General features: G+C 39.1%; 1 protein-coding gene across 1 annotated transcript in view; it reads left to right on the forward strand.

The window, feature by feature from the left end:
* TMEM163 (transmembrane protein 163) overlaps positions 1 to 22050 on the forward strand; it is a 90056-nt gene that overhangs the window by 53183 nt on the left and 14823 nt on the right. The window contains exons 4-5 of the mRNA XM_041473289.1: positions 2698 to 2789; positions 16871 to 16967. Coding sequence (XP_041329223.1) covers positions 2698 to 2789; positions 16871 to 16967 — 189 coding nt within the window. The remainder of the gene's footprint in view (positions 1 to 2697; positions 2790 to 16870; positions 16968 to 22050) is intronic.

Genomic DNA, 22050 nt, shown 5'->3' on the forward strand with positions numbered 1-22050 from the left:
AAAATTTAAATTTTTTTTTTCCTTTGAAACCCCCCTTTTTTTTTTTTTTTTTTTTTTTTTTTTTGCAATTTCTGCTGATTTTGAAACTATATGCCTCTAAGGAGGCAGACAATGAAAATTTGATAGGCAATATATTATTATGCAGTGAAGTGTTGAAATTTGCAGATCGCTGGCAAGTCTGACCGAGAAATACAGCTTCCTTTTTTACCTAGGGAATGAAGTGTGAGAAATTATGGCTTAAAAATGAGAGGGAGATGTAAGTCTACACTGTTTCAATACTCTTCAACTTTGAGAAAATTGGAGTCTGGAGAGGAACCTTGATGACTTTTCTTTGTGTTTTGCCCAAATGTAATGATAAAGTCCAAATGTTTGTGACATCTGGCTTGCTCGTGACCACACCTAGGTCTCAGATCCATAACAAAAAGGGGTTTTTTCCCCAAGAATTTAATTTCTGTTTATCCAGATAAGTGCCACAGAGCTGCAGCTTGCTGTTACTGAAAAGAACAGTCAAATCATAGTGTCTCTGTTCTGCCAAGCTGCTTTAATGAACACTGAGAATTAGATATTGTGTTTGTCAGCCTGAGATTGACAAAGTCATTGATGAGTCTGGTTTTTTGGTTTATTTGTTTTATTTTCTACAAAAATATGTTCTTATTAAGTTAGCTGATATCTGTTGATATAATAGTAGGCAAATCAATCCTTTTAGGCTTTATTTCAAGCCCTCTTAATACTGGAGCTGGAGTTCTTGAAGTCCCATCTCCAGGAGACTCCTGTCCCACTGCTGTCTGCTTCTTCCCTGCTGTTTCTCTGGGCTGTTGAAGTATTTGTTCTGGCACAGACCTTCCTAGAATTGGAAACTGAGGCTATGAAATTAGGATGTGAGGAGTAAAATTTTTAAAATTGTGGGTTTTTCCCTAGGTATTAGCACATTTTTTGTCTTGGTTATTTTTTAGAAGGTGCCATGTGGTTAAAACCAGGGCTGCTCAAAACTTTTCCTGATATTTTCGCATTGGAAGCCACTGCAGTGATGGGATCTGCAGCATTTCTTGGGGCTGCATGAGTTACCCTTGGGGTTTTTGCCAAAAAAATGGCACTCAAAAAGTCTCAATGGGCCTGGGTGGTTTTCTGTCATCTAATTCAGGTGGCCTGAAACTCCTGGCTGGAGCAAGGAGCACTTTGAGATGTGTGAAGTTTTCTGAGAGTTTGGTATTGTAGTTTCAAAATGTTTTTGTTAAAATCTGCATCTAATCTGTTTCATGAGCAGGTTGAATGCTGCTCAATCTCTCCCATTACAGTTTTGAAAGAAATCTCTTCAGTGTTCTGACCATCTCCTGTGGCACAAGGTGTTTTTGTAGACATTTTCAAGTGTTGGGTCAGGTTGTTCTAGTGGGAATTGGGTGAAAGTAAATCCATGTGTTAAAACTGGTTTTGTAGCTCTTGAACAACAGAAAAAGAAAAAAAAACGCAAAGAAAGTTTAAAGTGATTCTAAATAATATTTTCTTTCCTTCAGCTGTCTCCGTAATGAGATACAGTGCATCATCCTTTGGATTTGCTGTAAGTAGAGATACAATTGAAATATTATCTACTCTTTTTTTCTTTTCCAAGGGCTTTTTCTGAACATGAAATACTGCATTTTTTTCTTGTGGTAAGTTAATGGAAAGGAGTGCAAAGTCAATAATGGATTAGAAAACGTATTGTTAAAGTCAAGTATTGGAAAGGGTGGCAAAGACACTCTAATTATACTTTTCCAGTTTCTGCCCATTAAGTCCTATCCTGGAGTTAAAACCCATGCTTATACCTCATTGTTGATAGATGTTATCCAACAGATATGGTTTTCTTATGCAAAATCTCTCAACTACAAATCAGTTTTGTTGTTGAACTTGAACCAAATTCTGAAGTTCCCTTCTGAACTGTTCCCATTGAAGCTGATGGTAAGACTGCTCTTGACTTTGGGATGACAGCTTTCCTCTCCAGTCCTTGCCATGACTTTCCAGATTAGTGGCAGAGCAAAAAATTCCTAATGATAAGCAATGACTCATATCAAATAATTTATCTTTAGCTTTCAATTTTGAAGGTCGGATTCACTCTGTAGGAAGTTTGATATGAGACTGAAAGTTCTTACAGTGGGACAAGCCTGGTTTTCAGTGCTCCTGACACCACATCTGCATTAATTGGGAATACAAACATGGCAATTTTGCTGATGATACAGAATAATAAATTCATATAAGATGAAATCTAGGTGGGATTTTGGAGAAAAAGTTAATATTTTCTTGCTTGGAAACAAAAGCTATTGGAGGAAATTAGTGACTGCAGGAAAAAGGAATGTTTGACAGGCATTTTTCTACACTTATTTCTTTACAGTCTTTGCATTAGGATCATATTAGTATTTTAACTCTTGGAGTGCTACAGTGGCAGACTATGAGATTTGGTTTTTTCTTAAGTTCTTCACAGGTGATAGATTAAAAATTAAAAAATTTTTAATCCTTTGATTGACTTTCTGAGCTCTGAAGTGTATTACTGTGCAATAATACACGGCGAAAACGCGAACATCAATTCAATAAACATAAATTGTGCTTTCATTAAAGTGATTTATTTGAAGCTGCTTTGTGCCTGTGCAGGAGGACGGTAAATGCATTGCTCTTAGTGCAGGGCACATTGAATGGCCCACAGGACAATTGACTCTGTCTCTCTTGCAGTTTGATGCCACCCTGGACGTTCTGTCGTCAGCGATCGTTCTGTGGCGTTACAGCAACGCGGCCGCGGTGCACTCTGCGCACAGGGAGTACATGTGAGTACACATCATTGCTTCTGCCTGTGGCAGGGGCCTGCACAGCTTTTGGTGTCAAGCTACACAATCCAGAGCTTTGACAAAAACATTTTGTCATGTCAGCAAGTATTCTTTCCTTCTGCCAGCTCACTGCTCCCTCCCAAACACTCAGCCCCTCCTCAGGCAAACCTCCCTGTGCTTGTGATTTTCAGTTTCTTTTTAGCCAGCATAGCAATGGTTAGGCCATTGCAATTTGGTTTTCCTTGCAGCATCTCCATCAAGTGAACTGTATTTGCAATCTATAATAGATTTGTAAATCTTGCATTTTGCATTTTACTGAATTATTCTTACTGTAGTATGTGAAATTGATGCTTGTATTATATTTGTACTTCTCTCAAGAAGTTTGAATATGAATCACTTTAATTTTTTTAAAATAAGAGTATAGCAGTGACTAATGTCCTCTTTATGCTTTGCAAGCAATTTTTTCATATTTAATGTTTGATGTATATAACCTATGGGGGAAAAAAAGGTCTTTACATATGCAGTGCAGTATTGATCACAGTGGGAATTGTATTCTGCATGATAGTGCAACATTTCTGTGGGTGATTCCTATGGTAGCTGAGAGGATCAGGTGGAGGAAAGTTTTTCCATCTAGTGCATAAAAAAGATTTTAAATTCCTACTCGAATTTTGGGCATCTAGGTGGAGAATTGCAGTACATTTGCCTGGTTTTGGTTTTTCTCTGTACTGCCATTTCTGGCAGCATCCCATCTGGCTGGAAAATAGCTCAACTGTCCCCTGGAATGGACTGCAATTTTACAATAAAGGGGAATAAGGTAGGTTCTGTGCTGAAACACTCTAATGATGTCCCTTTAATAAAGGGTAGCTCGATGAAACTAAATGTTGCATAACTGGTAGGATTAAAAAAAAAAAAAAAAAAAAAGCCACATAAAACCAAGAGCAAAAAGCCATATTGGAGAGTCTCAATCACACCTTCACAATCTTTTTCTAAAAACTAAGAAAAAGTAAGCAGTATTTTTACATGCCTTAACTCGAGCTCATGCAACAGCTTGCCAGGGCTGTGAGTTCCTTCCTGGCAGGGCTCCATACAGAACGGTTTGGAATAAAAGGCCATAAAAGACCGATGTGGCATTGATTCATAAAAATAAATTCAGAAAAATGTGATTAAAATTAGTTTTCCTGCACAGATTTGGAGATTTTAACAGACATTTTCGTAGTGTCTTGCTTTTGTGAGTGTCCACAGAGATTCCTGTCAATATTCAATTAACATATTTTTGAAATCTTCTGTTGGGTTTTTTCAAGTGAACCTTGTAAAGTATTTAAAAGAGAAAATAAATTCCAATACAAAAGAAGACTCAACATATCCCTATGGCTAAGCCAGTAAAGTGAACAGGCAAAGTAGTAGACATATTTTCCTTGTTTTTTATGCTCATTTTTAATTTGCTTTCATATAATCCCTCTGCTTTAATAAGGCTGAATTAAGTCAGTGAATTACTTGCCATGCCCATTAGTTGAAAACAGTTAGGGTTACATTATGAGTTCAGTATCAAGTGAAAGAATGTTCCCATATGCTGGGAATATGAATCACTGGATAGTCAGCCTGGTTGTCCCTGTTTCCAGAGCTGACAGGAGAGCCACCAGAGTACTGACAGCAAAGAGATGGTGAGGTGGTTGTGCTGCTTAAGGCAACTCTTACTGTGTCAGATTTTTGAGGGTGGCACATTTCTAATTTCCTGTTGTGTTTAATCAATCTCTAGCTTGAAACACTGCACGTAATTTTTTTCCTCTTTGACACTGGGAGAATGTTGCAATGATGCCTGCTGGCTGCTTGCTCAGCTTATGAATAATCAATCTTTGCATCATATCTGCCTCTAACTCCACCTGGTCTGTCACCATCCCTGTTTTCTGTGGGCCTCCTCCCTCAGACTCCTGGACAGTGTGGTGCAAATTTGTGTGGGTGCTTAGATTGTGCTGTGTGTTATTCCTGTTTTTGTGTGCCTGGCCATATTCTGCCTCAGTGCAGAGGTCTGTTTACCAGAATAAGGTGTGCCAGAGTAGCTTCAGTTTAGTTCTTTATTTATAGGTCTCTCTTATTGATTTAAATATTACACTTGTCTGTGTATCCTAACATATCTGAAAAAACCCTTATCACCTTGGCAAAAGACAAATGGAATTGCCAATTAATTGTGTTTTGCAAATTTATAAAATTTCCTGTTTCATAAACTTGACAGCAAGAGATTGACCCAAAATCTGTTAAAATCAGTGTACAGTCTCTCATGGAAAGGCAGCATTTGATTCAGACCTAGCTCTTGGACGTCACTGAGAGAGAACATAAAGATAGACTGAAAAACACACCCCCAGAAAAGGCATGGAGAATACAGCCTGACTCATGATGTGCTATGAATTAAATACTGGGAATAAAATGCTAAGATGTGAAAGAAATGCGTAGTCTTGCTTAAGCTGCAGCCATATGGCAGTTGGAGCTGCAGTGTTCGATGGGCTGGCACTCCCAAGGGTACAGAAGTGCTCGCTGTGCCAAGTTCTGCTGAGAGGAACCAGTGCATTTCCATTTGACTTCAGGGCAATTGGAGTGCTGAAACCATCATGTAAATGTGTCCTGCTGAGCTTAACTCTGGTTAATGCTTTTCATTTTTATTAGATCATTTGATTTCTCTTGTTTTCTGCGGTGAGATGAGAAGGTTCTTTTTCAGAGTTCATCCCTTTGGTTCATCCCTTCCCTCCGGAGTGTCAACCACAACACACAGCTCAGAAGTGGCTGAACCCCTGTCAGTGGCACCAGCCCTGTAACCATTTGTTGATTCTCCAGACTCAGCCATCTCAAATCTCTTTGCTTTCACTGGCAGGATTGATGAGAAAACTCCTTTTGCTCCCAAGTCCTTTACTGCCTCTTCTAGAGCTCTGTCACCCTTCCTGCTGCTGCTCAGACTGCTCCTGGATGTGTCATTGGTGCCCACATGAAATAAAAGCCAAGGCTAAAACATTCACCAAGATCAGGAATGAAATCACTGCAAGATTGAGAAACTGCTTGACACTGCCTAGTTGGCTCATTAATGAAAGAGTATGTGGGAGTGGTATGAATATTTGATGTTTTTTAGAAGAGTCCTTGAAAGAATTAAGTCCTGAGGCAATGCAGGAGTTGGGAAGGACTACAGACATCTGGGAAGAGAGTCAGAGTACATACATAGTTCATGAGTACTTGATCTGCTCAGTGTGATCTGCTAGGCTGCAAATTAACATGCAGGAAATGTAAAGGTGCTGAACTAGTCATCAAAAAGCAATGATCAAGGAATTAAAGAAAGAAAAAAAATGCTGAAATTACTGGAGAAATAATTAGAAATCTCCACTAAAGATGAAAATTTACAACTGAAATTGACTGAGGCATTTAAGATGTGCAAAGAAATGTCAGTGGTCCACCTGGCTGCTCTCCATAACCAGTTTACAAATGCCTTGAATATTCTACCCTTTAGTAAACCCTTAGCAACTTGGTAGCTTATTGGGTTGCTGAAGCAAATACAAATCTGTTGATTTGACACCGGTTTGGCAACAGTGGTTTTTCACGTGCTTAAATGAACTCAGTAAATAGCTGTAGAAGAAATTTCTTAATAGAAGACTGGAAAAATGTCTCATGAGATGTTGAACTAGTCACTGGCTATACAGCCAGGGGCAGCTTTTAGCTTGTGTTAAATTCAGGAATGCAGGACTTGGCTGGAGTGCAGGATCTGAGGAGAAAGTGAGAAATACTACCAAAAAAGGAAGGATTGGAAAAACAGGACAACAAACTGTACGTGTACACAGCCTTGTGGGAAAGCTTTAAAAACCAGAGCTCTTTCAGTACAGTTGGTTGGAAAGATCTTGCTTTTCTGTACAATGCAGTACAGGACCCAGTATCTGCCTATGCCTGTGGGATCCATTGATTCTGGGATTTTTGGCTACTGGGTTTTTTATTGCAAAACTCTACTCTGTACAGCATATTTAAAACAGTGATTCTTGACAGTTGCAGCTGGTGTTTGCTATATATTATTTTGTTGATGGTATCAAGTTAAATTCTGTGTTTCCCAGGAACCAGTCTGTCAACATCTTTCTTAACCCAGTGCCAGAGTAAATAGGAATCCTGACTCATAATGAACATTTTGGATTATGGCAAGAGCAGAAAACACACATTTCTTCTGTTTCTTTCACTGTTTTGGTGTTGTAATTTTGTTTGTTTGTTTGCTTGGGTTTTTTTATTTCGTATTTCAGACTCTGGCTATGCATTCCTCAATTATCTAATAAGAAAATGAAATTATGTCATGGACTAATCATTTTAAACACACTTGTGGTGCTCTATGTTGCCATGACATAATACATAATGAATGTAGATATGTCCTTTTTTTTAAAATATTGGTAGAGCTGTTGTTTGAAACATAAGCAGTAATACTGAAATTACAGGAATGAAAATCTACAGTACACCCAGGTAGATATGGGTGCAGATATCTGTCATATCTCCACCTGCTTCTGAGAAAGCTTTTTGCCAGAGGAGAAGAGTCATTTTGCAATTAGGCATTACCTAAATGCTTTGCTATGTGCCTGTAACTTAACTTTCATCTCCACACCTCAGCTGTGGCTGTGGATTTGGTACCTTCACGATGCTGAGCCCATTTGCTCTGTGAAGTACATTTCTTATGTTTCTTTCACTGTTTTGGTGTTGTGATTTTGTTTATTTGTTTGCTTGGGTTTTTTTTATTTCGTATTTCAGACTCTGGCTATGCATTCCTCAATTATCTAATAAGAAAATGAAATTATGTCATGGACTAATCATTTTAAACACACTTGTGGTGCTCTATGTTGCCATGACATAATACATAATGAATGTAGATATGTCCTTTTTTTTAAAATATTGGTAGAGCTGTTGTTTGAAACATAAGCAGTAATACTGAAATTACAGGAATGAAAATCTACAGTACACCCAGGTAGACATGGGTGCAGATATCTGTCATATCTCCACCTGCTTCTGAGAAAGCTTTTTGCCAGAGGAGAAGAGTCATTTTGCAATTAGGCATTACCTAAATGCTTTGCTATGTGCCTGTAACTTAACTTTCATCTCCACACCTCAGCTGTGGCTGTGGATTTGGTACCTTCACGATGCTGAGCCCATTTGCTCTGTGAAGAATCCCTTCTCTGGGGATTTGCTTCTTAATGGATTCCTAAATTATGGGGAGGAAGAACTGGTGTTCTCACCTGTTTTGACATTGAGAAGAGCACAACTATAAGAGCTTAATCCAAGAATTTCTTATTTAGCTTCAGCTAAATGCAATCTCTAAAAGATAAAGATATTTGAAATTCAGAAATTATGTTAGAAATCCCATGAGAAAATGTGATAAGACCCTAAGACAGAGACAGCCTCTCCTTACAAAGTAATTGTAACCCTTTTTTCTCTCTTGCTCATGTTCAGATGACACCACCTGGGAATATTTACCCTGGTATCTGGTCTTGGGGAGTCTTGCAGAAGTTATACTGAATATATGTGCATTACAATTAGGCATATGGGAAATATGGGGACTGTGATGTATCCTACTTTTGCACTCAAAGCTTGAAAGAATCAGAAGCCACCTTTTACGACTGTCATACTGCAAAGTTAGGTCTGGCTCTTCTCTCTTCCTCTGGTTCTAAAAGAAAGCATATTGATCTATATGGTTCCAAGGCATATTCTCTCTTGGTTCACAGAATTAAACAAAATCACCCAAATTTTCAGTATTTCTATTGTATTTAAATTTTCATGGGAGAGTTTGCTCTGCTGTACTGGTTAACCCAGCTAAATGAGCACTGTCTATTTAGGTAGTGTTGAATGAAAATAATCCTCTGGGTTCAGACCCAACATATCAGTCACATTGAAAAAACTGTGGATAATTTTATCTATACCATACACATGAAAGAGACTCGAAGCACAGATGGCAAAATCCACACCTACCCACAGTTCAGGGCAAACCTCTGTGGCTGGAGGCAAAGCTCTTTTGTGATGAGTGAATGGAATACCTAAGTGATCTGGAAAAATGTCAAATGCATGGTGCTGCACACAGCTCAGAGCCCACCTCTGGAGCTCATGTGTGGTTCTCAGCTACCAAGGGCTTGGCCTCACAGCACATTTTCATGTCTCTCCCACAGAACGAGGCACAGTGAAGAGTTTTCAAAGGTGTGCTCACCTGTGCTTGGATATCTGCTTTATAGGAGGAGAAGTATAGCTTCCTCTTAACCTCACTGAAAATTTCTAAGTCATTCTTTCTTCTGAGATATTTGGCCAAAATTCTGTATCCAGGTACAGTGCTAGATACAAGAGGTGCTTCATTAGGCTGATTTAATAAACATCAGAATTTCTCCATAAATTCATTATCCCATATTCAGACAAAAGTAAATCAACCACAAACTTTGCTCTTACCCAGACAGAAATGCATTTATGCCTTGTGCAAACACACCCAAAAAAATCATTGCACATACAAGTTATATTAAATATGAAACAGAAAATGTATATATTTATATATTCTAAAATCTGTTTCAAAAACTGTGGCATCTGTAGACTTGGCAATGATTTTACTGGAGCTAGATCCAAAACCTATGAAAGCCTTTCCTTTTACTTGACTGGTAGTTATTAAGCAGGATTTGTGTGTATTGCCTAGTATTTACACATAGGCCTATGCATATAAAATCAGGGATATGATGTTTCCTGTGCTGGAATTTGATGATCACCATAAAAAAGAATATTATAGAAGTTCTCAAAAGGCTTTAATTTCCAGGTTCAGGGGAATGACAGTCTCTGATCATCTGCTGCAAGGGAGGAGCAGTGCTGGAGCCAGGAGGGTGGTTGTAAGGCAGGTGTACTCCAAGTGCAGCTGCAGAGTTTGTGCAGACCTAGGAACTGGAAAATAGGTCCTGAGAGTTTTTGAACTCCCTCCAGTTGTAGAAATGTCTGTTAGCTTTTTCTGGTGGATATTCCATACCTGGGGTATCAAATTATTTATGGAAATGTTGCCCCAGTTCAGCTGCATGATGTTAAAGTATGTAAATACTCTGTTCTGCAGCAACTAGTTGAAATCCTAAGGGATAATAAAAGGTTTAGAAGGCCTGTAACACTTCCAGTGTGAAATGGTTCCCTAGCAGAGCTGATCTGAGTCTCAGACATAAACAGCATTTCCCCTCCATGTCTTTTAAGAAGTCAGACCATGTGATATCACAGCACACTTTTCTAACACAATAATAGAAAAATTGATTTTCAGTGATCATTTGGACTATTACTTGTGATGTCTTTATTGTGTAATCTAGTTTGGGCTTATGCTTTTTTTTTTTTATGGTGAGAAAAACAGAGTAGCTGTAAGCTGTAACGATGCTGATCTGGATCCTGGCAGTTGGGGGTGGATTATGGAACATGTGTGATGAACAGCAAGCCCACTTTGTTCCTTTTAAAGAGAGTCTTAAATTGACTCCATTCCCTCTTCACTGAGCACCAGGCAGGTGTAAATACCCTCAACAGCTGTGCTTCTGTACAGTTTGGTGTCCAAAACCTCTTCAGGAACTACACCTAAAGAGAAGCTACACCAGTAGCTAATAAAACTGCCTAATTGGACACAAGGAAGCTTTAGATTAGCAGTAGAGCATGACAAATAAGCAGGAATCTCAAGACTGAGGCTGATGTTGCATCTTTTGCCTGTGTATTACCATAATATGTCACGGTGGCTAGTTCTTTTTAAAGAAAGTCCTTTAATGAGTTTAAGAGGCAGATGTTACAGTTGTCGGAGTTCTGGATGTCGCCCTCATGAAAAATGTGACTGCCATGTTGCAGAACAGCAGCAAGTGTTAGTGAACAGCTGCATTGTAATTTGGGTTTCTCTATTTAAGGGAAAAAGCTGCAGAGCTGTGGCACAGTGTGCTGTACACTGGACAGGCCCTTCCTGCCACAGTCCCCAGGATAGAGCTGCTGCTGTCACCTGCCCCTGCCGTGCCTGGGCTGTGTGCACTGGTGCTGATGCTGTGCTGGCAGACATCCCCAGCTCACCTGCTTGGGGCTCCTCTCTGCTTCTTTACACACCCTTTTTTCATGGCAGGAGTGGCCCTTGCTCAATTCCTCACTTGTGTGACAGCAGATTTTCCCTACTGTGCTTCTCATCCTCTCCATCAAGCAGATCCCACTGATTTGCCACCAGAAAATCATTTTTTGGTGACCAAATTTGAACCTTTTCCTCCAAATCCTTATCCTTTAGATTCCAGCATTCAGTTTTGACTGCACTTGAGAATTCCTGGGCTGGCTGTAACTGGCATTTTACACTTGTCTGCTGTAAGTAGGCTGTGAGAGCTGCCATAGTTCCAGTGTTTAAACAGGCTGACAGCCTCTCCTCCAGAAGAAATGTGATGCAGGTTATTGCAAGTTCCAAGTTATTAATGAAGGAGCAATCACAGAATGTAATTTGTGTTTGGTTTGGGGAAGGAAGAATAAAAACAAGAGTACCAGCAAGGCAAAGAGATAGTAAAGGGTTCCTCTCATGTGGTTAGACATGGAAGACAATTGAGAAAAAAGTATAGATACAGAATTAGAGAGTGAATGAATACTTCATGCTCAAAAATATTTTCCTAATTTCTGACAGTGAAAGCTTCCTGGACAGTTGTCTTCCATGTTGTACCATCTGAATTTCCTTGAATGATTCTCTACATGATATTCACTCTGTCAGCCACTAATACTAAAATCCCTTCTAATCATAGGGAAACAGGATTTAGCACTTTTACAGTTTTTATTAGAATAATTACTTTTATAATTTTTTTTTCTTCCTTAAACTCTAGAGGTTTTATAGGTGGGTTTACACAGAGATTAAATTCTGTATCCATCATAAAACTGATTTTCTCAGCTTTGCTGAAGAAGCTCACATTACTCCTGGGCTTAGAGCTCATATTGGTCTTATTGGCCTGCAGCTCATTTTAATGTGAAGCTACAGTTTCCTTGCAAAGTAATATTTTTCACCACTTCAGTGGTGAAAACAGCCTGAAGAGATTTTAACATTTCCTTTTCTGTGAGCTATTAGGAGTCATTAGTACTGAAAGATCTTGACAGAGCCTGCAGAGTTAAAGATTTTGTGACTAAAAATTAATAGGTTCACAGGATACTGCAGGGTGGAAGGGGCCTCAGGAGGTCTCTGGAACAAGCTCTTGCTCAGAGCAGAGTGAGATGTGAGATCAGAATAGGGCACTCAAAACTTCATCCAGTCAGGTCTCCAAAACTTCCAAGGATGGAGGCTCCACAGCCTCTCTGAGAAACTGTTCCACTATTAATCCATGGTGGAAATCTCATTTCTCTTAGGAAAATATAATGTGATAAGATTCTTAACAATCAAGGAAATGCAGAAAAATAGAGTAAACCTGCTTTGTAGAGTAACCAGAATACATGTAAAAATTAGAAGTATTGTCTTTTATTTACATCATTGTGGCTGCTAGAGAATTGGATGAGGAACAGAAGCCTGTTTAGATGGCAGCTTTGCAAATGTGAGAATAGAGTTTCTATCTCAAGAATATGAATACAAATCCTAGTGCTTTATACAATGATTTTTTTTCCAGTTCTTTTTGTCATGTTTACCCCTGTAGCTCAGCTGAAATGATCAAAATGTTTTCTGTGAATAAGGCAAGCAATCTTGATACCAGAAAGGAAGTTTTTACAGTGAGAACAATCAGTCACTGGAACAGCCTCCCCAGGGATGTGGCAGAGTCCTCATTGTGGGAAATTTCCAAGAAGCAGGTGGGCAGGGTGCTGAGAATCTCATCTAGACTCCCCTTTGCCATGAAGAGTTGGACCAGGTGACATTTGGAGTTCCTTCCATCCCGGACTCTTCTGTTCTGTGAACCTCTTTGCTTTGGTAAAAGTAATAAACACCACCAAGGCCCCCCCACAAAATAACCCATATAAATCAAAACAGGTCAGCTAATCTGGGATACTGAAATGAATGTAACAGGTGGGAGAATAGAACAAAATTGGGAAGCAATTAGACTGCTCCTGACAAACTTGTTTTATTCCACGTGGTGTCATCATGTTTCAGGCATTAGTTTAATGAACTGGAAGCGTGGTGGTGAAAGTTTCCAGGCTGGAACAGACAAACCATCAAGTGCATGAGACCCTTTTCCCTCCCTACTGCCCCAAAACAGCTCCCTGTGAGCTGCTAGGAGAAAGTTAACACTTTTTTGCAGATTGTGTTCATATGCATCACTAATATTTTTTCTGAATCCTTAATTCTGTTTTTCCACCTTTGCTGAATTGAGAGAAGGAATTACCAAGGGCTTCATTGCAAACCCTCGTTGGTACTGTGCTGCTGTAAAGATTTGCCAAAAAGAGAATGGGATGATAATTGAGAAGGGAAAATTTTTGCATTGGCTGTTTCATAGCAGTCAGTTGATAGGAGAAAAACTTCATTTCCAGCCACCCTTGTTAAGCTTTTCTCTGATCACTTTTGAGGTAGTTTATAGCAGAGCTCCTTACTCAGCATATATTTGTAATTTCATTGCTATTATCAATTTATTTTTATAAAATGTTACCAAAGAAGTAGCTGAGAATCTAAACCTGCAGTCTTACATCAATCTGACTGCTGCTTACCTCTTTAAGGAGGAGCAGCCTCTTTATCTGAAAGGGGTCAACTCATGGAAAGGGTGTTTAGTGTGGCAAGACCATGCTAAAGTAAAATTACTTCATTATGTTGAAGATTAATCACCATAGAAATCTGAGTGAGATTAATCTCTAATTCTGTGTTGGCAGCATTACAGAATTTTAGTCTTATCACTACCTGCAGGGAATTATAACAAAGAATTGCAAACTTTAAGATAGAATTAAAGCTAAATCCATGAATTAGGAGGCTGTTCTGCTGCATCTGCTGAATGCAAACCAATTGGATTGTTGGTCTTACTCTCTTAGGAAATTAATTTTATCATAAAATGAGCGGGAAAAGTGCTAATTTACTAATAGCAGCTTGAAAATTGAGTCTGTGGAGATGGAAGCCTCTGAATCTCAGTACTTTTCATAGCTACTTGCTTAAAAGCCATTGACTTATGCAAAGCAACAAATTTTTGATTAAGGAAAAGAATACCAGGTGCTTACAGTGATTGATTTCCTTTTCTGGTTTCCTTATGAGTTGTGAGAATTTGTCATCAAAATGAGGAATTGTGTCTATTAGAGCTCCACACAGGGAATATGTGATGGAAGAGGTGAGGTGGCAGCTGTGTGTGCTGTAATGCAGTTACACTGATCTGCTTCTGATGAGTGTGAAAAATCCAGGGCTGCTCTAGTACAAAATGGGTATTTATAGGGCTGTATAAATATAAATGGGTTGTATGTGGGTTGTAATACTGCTTTCAAGAAAATATCTTTTGAAAATTGTCAAGATTCAATTGTCAGAATCAATCTTTTGTTTTTAAGATTTATACAGGTGTCTGAATTCCACTAGAAGTGATTTAGCAGGGACAAAAGCTCCAAAGCTGTATAAAGTCTTTGATGGTTTTGAGTGTCTAAATTATTTCCTTCTCAATGCCTGAGGCTGCAGTACAACCAATTTAACAGAAAGTTTCATCTGTGACAGAATAATACTGAAAATTTGGCAGAACTGATGAGGTAATTTCTAATATAATGAATTATACTTCATATTGTCTTCTGGATTTTCACATACAAATACTGCCTCAAAACCACATCAAAATTAAGAAGTATCTTGGGCAGATAATGATCAGCTACCAACATCTACAGCAAACTAAAGAAGGCTTGGTGGTTTAATGTTAAATCTGTAATATTTAATTCTCTTGTAGTTTTCATTACTCTTGCATTCCAAATGCCATTTCTTTAATAAAATAAACAACAACTTTGAAAGTTTGCGCTGTAGTTGAGTTAAAAGTTGGTTGCTGCCTGAATATCAGAGAGATGCCCTCACCTTGTCCTTTGTGAATTAGCTTTCTATTCTTCAAACTGAACTGCATCCTGAAAGATTCCAGAAAGCTTATTGTTTCTGAAAACCAAATAAAGCTTTTACACTATGTTTTAAAATGTTTTGACTAAATTTTCTCTCTTTCTCCTTCTTTTTAGAACCAATACATTACATGAGACTGGAGAAGATTCCAGATTCATGCATTCTTCATTAGAGCTTTTCTATTGCCTGTCAAACCTGTAGCAATCAATTATTTTTCTTTACAGATCAATTATAACTATAATTATTTAGTAGATAGTGGGAACCTGTGACACTGACTTAGGTAGAAATGGCTGTAAAATAAGGACATTATCCTCAAGAGGTGCTGGAGATGTAAGTCAAGAGTTAGGACAAAGCTATCTGGGCTTTAAATTCTTATTTGTGTTATCAGTCCACCCTCACTTCTGCATCACTCCTCTTTCACTAGTTTTTCTGGGTACTTCTGAGTTGATTTAAACCTGTTTAGGAATGGCAGTTTGCTCATCTAATTTAATTGAATGTTATTAATGAAATTGCATTTGCCAAGCACCTTGGCACTAGCACCCTTGGTGTGCAGTTGGAAACACTCTTTAGTTACACAGCAGTGATTGTTAGCAGATGGAAGTGAGCTGGCTTGTATTAACATTTTTGTGGTCTAGTACAGTGAGAGAAGAGCGTGCTTACAATAACCAATTGCAACTTGTTTATTAGGTACTACAATTCCTCAGATTAATTTTAGGAGGTTTGTTATTTTTTACATTTGTAGTTGAATTTTGCATGATTTGCAGGCTAGTTAGAAATTATTTCTTTCTAGCAAATGAGATTAAAAGAAGATACAGTGCAGTGTTGTGTTTTAGTGGTTTTGCAGATAAATCAATACACTCAGGAAGGCAAAAAACATGTATTTTTTTCTTGAAGTACTATACTCATGAATTTTGCATGGCTGTGGATTCCAAAAGCCAGCATATAAAGGAGAAGCTAGGCTAAATATGATAAATATGCTAAATATGACTACTGAATGCTTATTCAAACCTCAGACTGCATTTCTGTCTGCTATTAATACCCTTGTCACTGTTGTGATCATCTTCCTTTTCTTCTATCTACTTTAGCTATTTCTGGGTAAGTAGGTGGATGGGAATTCTTTTGCCACAGTAAAACTGAGCTGGAAAATAAGAGAAACAGATCAAGATTGCTGAAGCCATTGTGTATCTGCTGGCAAATTTGCCAAAAACTTGCAAAAATACAAGTGTTTTGCAAAGACTTGGGTGTTTGGCAAGTCCACAGAGATAACCCCAAACTCTCTGATTTATGTGGGAACAAAATCCAGACAGTGGTCAGGGCATTCCCCAGGGAAAGTTTGTCTGTCTTCCCCAGAAGTGTGCAGGGAATAAAAGATGTGCTGAGGGAGAGGGAAGATGCATTCAGCAGGCATCCAGCAGTAGGTATTGCCACAGGAAGTGTGATCCATAGTTTCCAGCTCACAGATTTGGAGCTGTGTTGGTTTAAGGCTGTTGGGGGGGATAGAAAAGCTTGTCTTTCAGAGTGGCTGTCAGATGAAATGTCAGCATATCCTTGCAGGAAGTTCATGTATCTTATGTCAAGCAGTCACTGGCTCAGCAAGCGGCCTTAGGCAAGTCAGCCAACTTTTGTGGGCCAGTTCCTGAGTCACATCACACCTGACTGGGGAGGAAACAGCTGTTCCAGGTTCTGTTCTGCTACTGACCACATTTACCAAATATCTCTGCTGGCTTGGTAAAGAGAATAGAGTTACCTTCATTATTTCTAGTGGGAGATCCTAGCAAAACAAATAAAGATAAAGCAGATAAAGCATCCTTCTCTAGAGGACTCTGTGATAAATCATCAGGAGCAGAAGTAGCAGGTCATTCTCTCTGAAACATCAGAGAATGGAACATCTGCTGCTGTGTCCTGCCTTCTCGTACATAATCCAGGTTTTAGGAATGGGAGAGGAACTGCATGTTTCATTCTGTTCTTTAATTTAAGCCTCTATCTTTAGCTCCTTAAGACATTTTTTTATTATTAATATTCTGGCACCCTCTGTTACCCTGGAAGAGTTGGCAACTTCAAATATGTTCTTAACATTTCTTTGTATTTTTTTTCTATTTTTTTTCCCCAGGGCTTGTGTTATCTTGGGTGTCATATTCCTGCTGTCATCAATATGTATTGTGATCAAAGCCATCCATGATCTTGCGAAGAGGGTGCTTCCAGAAGTGGTAAGGTGATTCCTGTTCTTTTAAATGTTCCCTTTATTCCCTGCCCTGCCAGTGGGACTGAGAATTGCCAGTGTCTCCTTTCAACAGCCCCACTGAACCTGTGGAGCTCTAGCAGGTGCCTTTCCTGCCTGGCTTACATACTGGCCCTGCTCTTCCAGCAGTATTTTTTATTTATGTGATGGAGTTTAATTATGGGTTTTTTAATAGGTTTGACCCCAAATCTCTCTCAGCATAACCACTTAAAGCTTCTACACAGGACTGTGGGAGTTCACTTACAGAGAGGAGGCCTCTCTGGGTTTAATGAATGTACTAGAATTTTATGAGAAGAATGTTTCCACAGTTTATTACTCCAATGGCTTCAGTATTTTATTTTCAGTGTGGAAAAAATATTTTTTGATTATATTTTAATGTCTTCCAGCTCTTGCCTCCAACTCCAGAGCCATGTACATGTAGCAGGGATGAAACAGGTGAGGGGAGCATGCTGGGTGAAAGAGCTGGCTTTTAGACTGACTCACCATGGAGCATCACAAGGGCTTTTTTACTGCTCTGTTTTCTTTTGGCTGTGAAAGCAGCCCCTACCTGGCCTGTGGAGCAGCTCTCCCCTGTGGCCTTTGTCTCAGCTCTGCTCTGGCCTGTGCTGCTTGCTTCCTTTCAGTACTGGCTATTAACTTCTACTCATCTTAACGAGCTGCTCACTGGGAAAACCATTTGGCAGTGGTTCACTCCCACAAGACTCTTCCTAATGTGCTCAGACAAAAGGAGGCTTCAGTTCAGTTGTTGTGTGCACAGCCTGACTCAGAGCTTTGTCTTCAGCCTTTGTGAAGTTTGGTCTGGTTGCGTGCTCAGCCTTTCACCTTGAGGATTCACCCTGCCAAGTGCCATTCTCAATACAGCACCACACAGAAACCAAAACTCCTTCCTTTCAACCAGGAGATGGAGGCAGAGCTGGAAAGTCAAAAAGCCAGAATGGAATTCCATCTGTTACCCACTGTTAGCAGTGCAGATGACCAGCTGGGTCCTGTGTTCTCATGGAAACTTGCAAGGAGCTGGGCAATTCCAGAAGCTTGTTTTCAGTAGTTTATGGAAACCTGGGTGAAGATGAGCAGCACAGCCCATAGTTAGCACGTTACTGAATTGCAGCCAGGTGCATTGTTTGACTGCAGGTGATTCATGTTCTCTTTGCATTTTGCTTGCCCTCTTTTCCAGTCTTCATACTTTCCTGCCTCCTTAGCTTTGCCAGCATTACAGCACATGGAGTTCACCAGCCTGGTTCTGTCAAAATGATCTGGGTTAGCTTAAACACTTTCAGGAGTTGGTTCTTAAACCCAATCAAAACATTTTGACAGAACTGGGTTGGGGAATGAGCATGGGGCATGTGCCAGTGAGGCTGAAGATGAGGCAGGTGAGGGTGAGGGGAGACCCTGCTGTGGTGGTCAGCTGAGGAACAACTTCTTGACTTGTCTGTAGCCAAACAGTGCAAACTGGCTACAGCTTGACTCCTGTTCAGTGAGCAACTGGAATATATAGTCCTGACTCAGTGTAGGAGAAGGGAAAAGGGAGGTTACAACCATAATTAAAACACTCATTTCGGTGAATTTTTGATAGTGTATATCAGGTTAACTTGGAAGTCTCAGTCTAATTCATTGTGGGCAAATGCTCTAATAATTCTATCAGTATGAACAAAAGTTTAAAAGTTGTGTCATCTCTATCTCACTCTTTCATCATTACAACTTCAGCCTACAAGAGAGAGCTCTATTTCTAACATGTGGATGTCTCATATTTAGATTGTAAACATTTTTTTATTATTTGTATTTTATGATTTTTATTATTTTTATGATATTGTACTTCCTCGTTTTAAATGTTTTTAAATGCAGTCACAGTAGGAAAAGGTATGGAATCAGACCTATAAATATGGGTGGATAATCTTCCTCCTGTGACTGTTCTCACTCATCTAGGCACTCGAGTACTACCAAAACTTTGAAGGATATATCTGGCAAGGCATGGGCTCTGGATGACTGGTGGCAGGGTAAAAGCCACATGCACACACACCTAAAGGATTTTCATACCTGGCAATTCCGCCTGGAATGTAGGATGGAGCATGGGATGACAGGAGATGGTACTTTTGTTCAATTCCTCTTAAATGACATGGCAAGGATTTTAATTTCAAAGCCTTTCAGTACATCTCCCTGTGGGAAACTTATTCAGCAAGGGTTGTGTGACAGGTGAAATATCTCTGTGCAAACTCCGAATAACAATGAAAAATGGGAAGGCTCAGACTTCCACCACTGCTGCAAGTCATGGCCAGTGAGGTATAATGCCTAGGGGTTGCCAACATTAAAAATAACTGGGGGAAGGGGGTGTTGTTGAATAGGAACCTTTCCAGTTGCCCTAGCTGTGCCTGACTGTGATACTGATTTTCAGGTTGCTTGTTGCTCCCTTAGCTGCTCTAAGCAGAAATTTTTGTTCTTCTCAGTTGTTTGGATCTTTGTTGACTGATTGTGCTCCCAGCAAAGCTGTCCCTGCCCAGGCCATCATCAGCATCTGAGCAGAGGGGCAATCTGCTCAAATTTCATCAGTAGGAGGCAGAAGTTTCTGTCTCTGCTCCTTTATTCAGGGTGCTGTCTTGTACTCCTTGGACCACTAATTGCTAATGATAGTAATTTCTGTAGTATCTTACCATGTAATTTCGTTTTAATGTATGGCTATATATCATGTATATAACAGGAACAATGTTTTCTGTTAATAGTTTTTTGCATAGCAGTAAAGTAACTAGTTCTGCATCAAAATAGTGACCTGAAATATTTTCTGCTGGTGATATCTGTGTTACTGGGATTTGATATTGACTTGCTATTCTGAGAGCAGGGAATTATCCTCATGGTGTGGGCAAGAACAGAGCATTAAGACCAAGGAAAGGTACTGTAACTCCACCAGTGCCCCAAACTGGTATAAAACTGGAATGAAGATCTTGGCACTAAATTAATCTGTGAGGATCTGTGAGGATCTGTGCCTCAACAGAAGTTTCACATGTGAGTCAGAGTCCCATGATTTTTTGGTACAGTTTACATCCTTATTGCTCTTTATTGCAGCAAAGGTCATTGAAGATGTGGGTAATTTTTAAAGCATCTTGTGAAATTTTAGCTGTGTGTCTTTAATCTTAAGGGAGATAATGTGGGAAAAACCCAACTGGAAAATGTTGCTCTTGGTGTTCAGATGCTGAACACAAAGTTGGTAGTCAGCCCTGAGAATGGAGATGGTTTGGAATGCACTGCTCTACAAGGGGAATTCAAGATTAACCTAATGATAATAATAATGCAAAACAACATGTCTGACTGCATTTTCTCAGAGCTATAAAGTCTCTTTTTATGTCTTTATTTCTGGTAAAATTCAGGAACTTTGTAATAATTTCTCTGAGTTCATTTTAAATTGCAGAAGTTTTGGAGAAAATAATAATAATAATATGATATGGACAAGTTTCATTTTAGAAATAAAACAGACTGGGTACTTAAGTATCTGCTTGCTAATGGTATAGAACTATGACTAAAAGCCTAAAAGCACAATCAGTAACTTTTGAATAATTCTGGATCAATTATAGGAAGTTCATTGTATTTCCTGTTGCATATGAGATACACTGGTTATGCATCTGTCAGTTCTTAATATGCACGTAGCAAAACATCTTCTTGGAAAGATTTTGTGAATTATTTGATGTAGAGATTCTTAAGTGAATCTTGAAAGAATTGCTTTCATGAAAATACTAGCAATAAGAGAAAATATAAAAATCACGTGATTAAGAAATAATTTTAAGTATTTTCCAAATATTTTGAACAGATATTCTTTTACTTATATGGACACTTAGAAACAGGAGCCTTCTGTATTGTTGTCATTTCACATGACGATTTCAGGTGCAGGTCTGGCTATCAGAATGATTCAGAGGACCAGGAAGAGAATGACAGTTTCACTGCACATTAATGGCATTTGCACCTTGACTTCCCCATTCTGCAGGGGGCTTAAATGCCCACAGATTCTTGTTAGGCTGCAGAGAGGTGCTGCTCAGTTTACAGGGCAGGAGCTCATGGTTAGCTTAGTCAGGTATTTTCCAGTCACCCATTTGAATTCTCTTTTCTTCCATGCTGAATGTAATTTTGTTGAAGTCCTGTGAATGACAGTATTCCTGATCTGCACTGGCACAGGAGGGAGGACAATTAGAGCTCCTGACTTTCTGTATTTCTTAATATTGCTTCTGCCTTCCTCTTCTGCTTCATGTTTCTTTTACCTTTTGCTGTGTCTCAGTAGGCAGTGTTATGTCACAGCACAGGCTTTCAGCACAGGCAGTGTTTTTGTAATTCTTTTGAATGCCTCAAAACCTTGGGAAACACAGAAACAGTGGATTTCTCCCCTTGGTTCCCTAGCTTGATATGCTGAGGACTGTAGTTAACTTTGGCATAGCCTCTAGGGCAGGATATGAGTGACCAGGTAGATCAATTAGTTTAAAATAACTTGGATGAGTTTAATGAGAAGTGTTTGTCTGGAATTTTGACTTTGTAGTGTGTGTGTTTCCTACATGCCACAGCAACCATGGCCCCACTGGCCCAAAAGGCCCAAATTTGGTTTTCAGTGACTTTCTTCATGCCTTTCTTTTTAATTTTATCTCCAGCTTTAGATGAAGAAGCCTGGAGAGCCCACAGAATTCAAAGGATAAAGGTTACCAGGGATTTATGCAATATGTTCACTTTTGCAAATTACTGTTTAGCACTGAATTGATATTTTTAGAGAACTTTAACTGTAGGTCTCATTTCCTGCAGTTAGCAGCAAGCCCAGAAATTGTCATTATTAGGTAAACTTAAGGTTATCCCTTTGCACAGGACTTTATATTTTAATTAAAAAGAAGCCTGCCCTAAAAAATTATATTCTGTGTCAGGAGAGTTGGCCAGACAATTAATTATATACTTACTATATAATTCTGTATTTTTATTAATTATACATCTCTTAACTGTGCAGAAAAGTTCATTTTCAAGCAACTGAGATATAATAATAATAATCCTCAGGGTTCAAAACACAATCCCTTGTGCCAGAGTTTTTTGGTATT

This window comes from Pyrgilauda ruficollis, unplaced genomic scaffold, assembly GCF_017590135.1.
Source record: "Pyrgilauda ruficollis isolate IOZ18807 unplaced genomic scaffold, ASM1759013v1 scaffold3, whole genome shotgun sequence".
Taxonomy (NCBI): domain Eukaryota; kingdom Metazoa; phylum Chordata; class Aves; order Passeriformes; family Passeridae; genus Pyrgilauda; species Pyrgilauda ruficollis.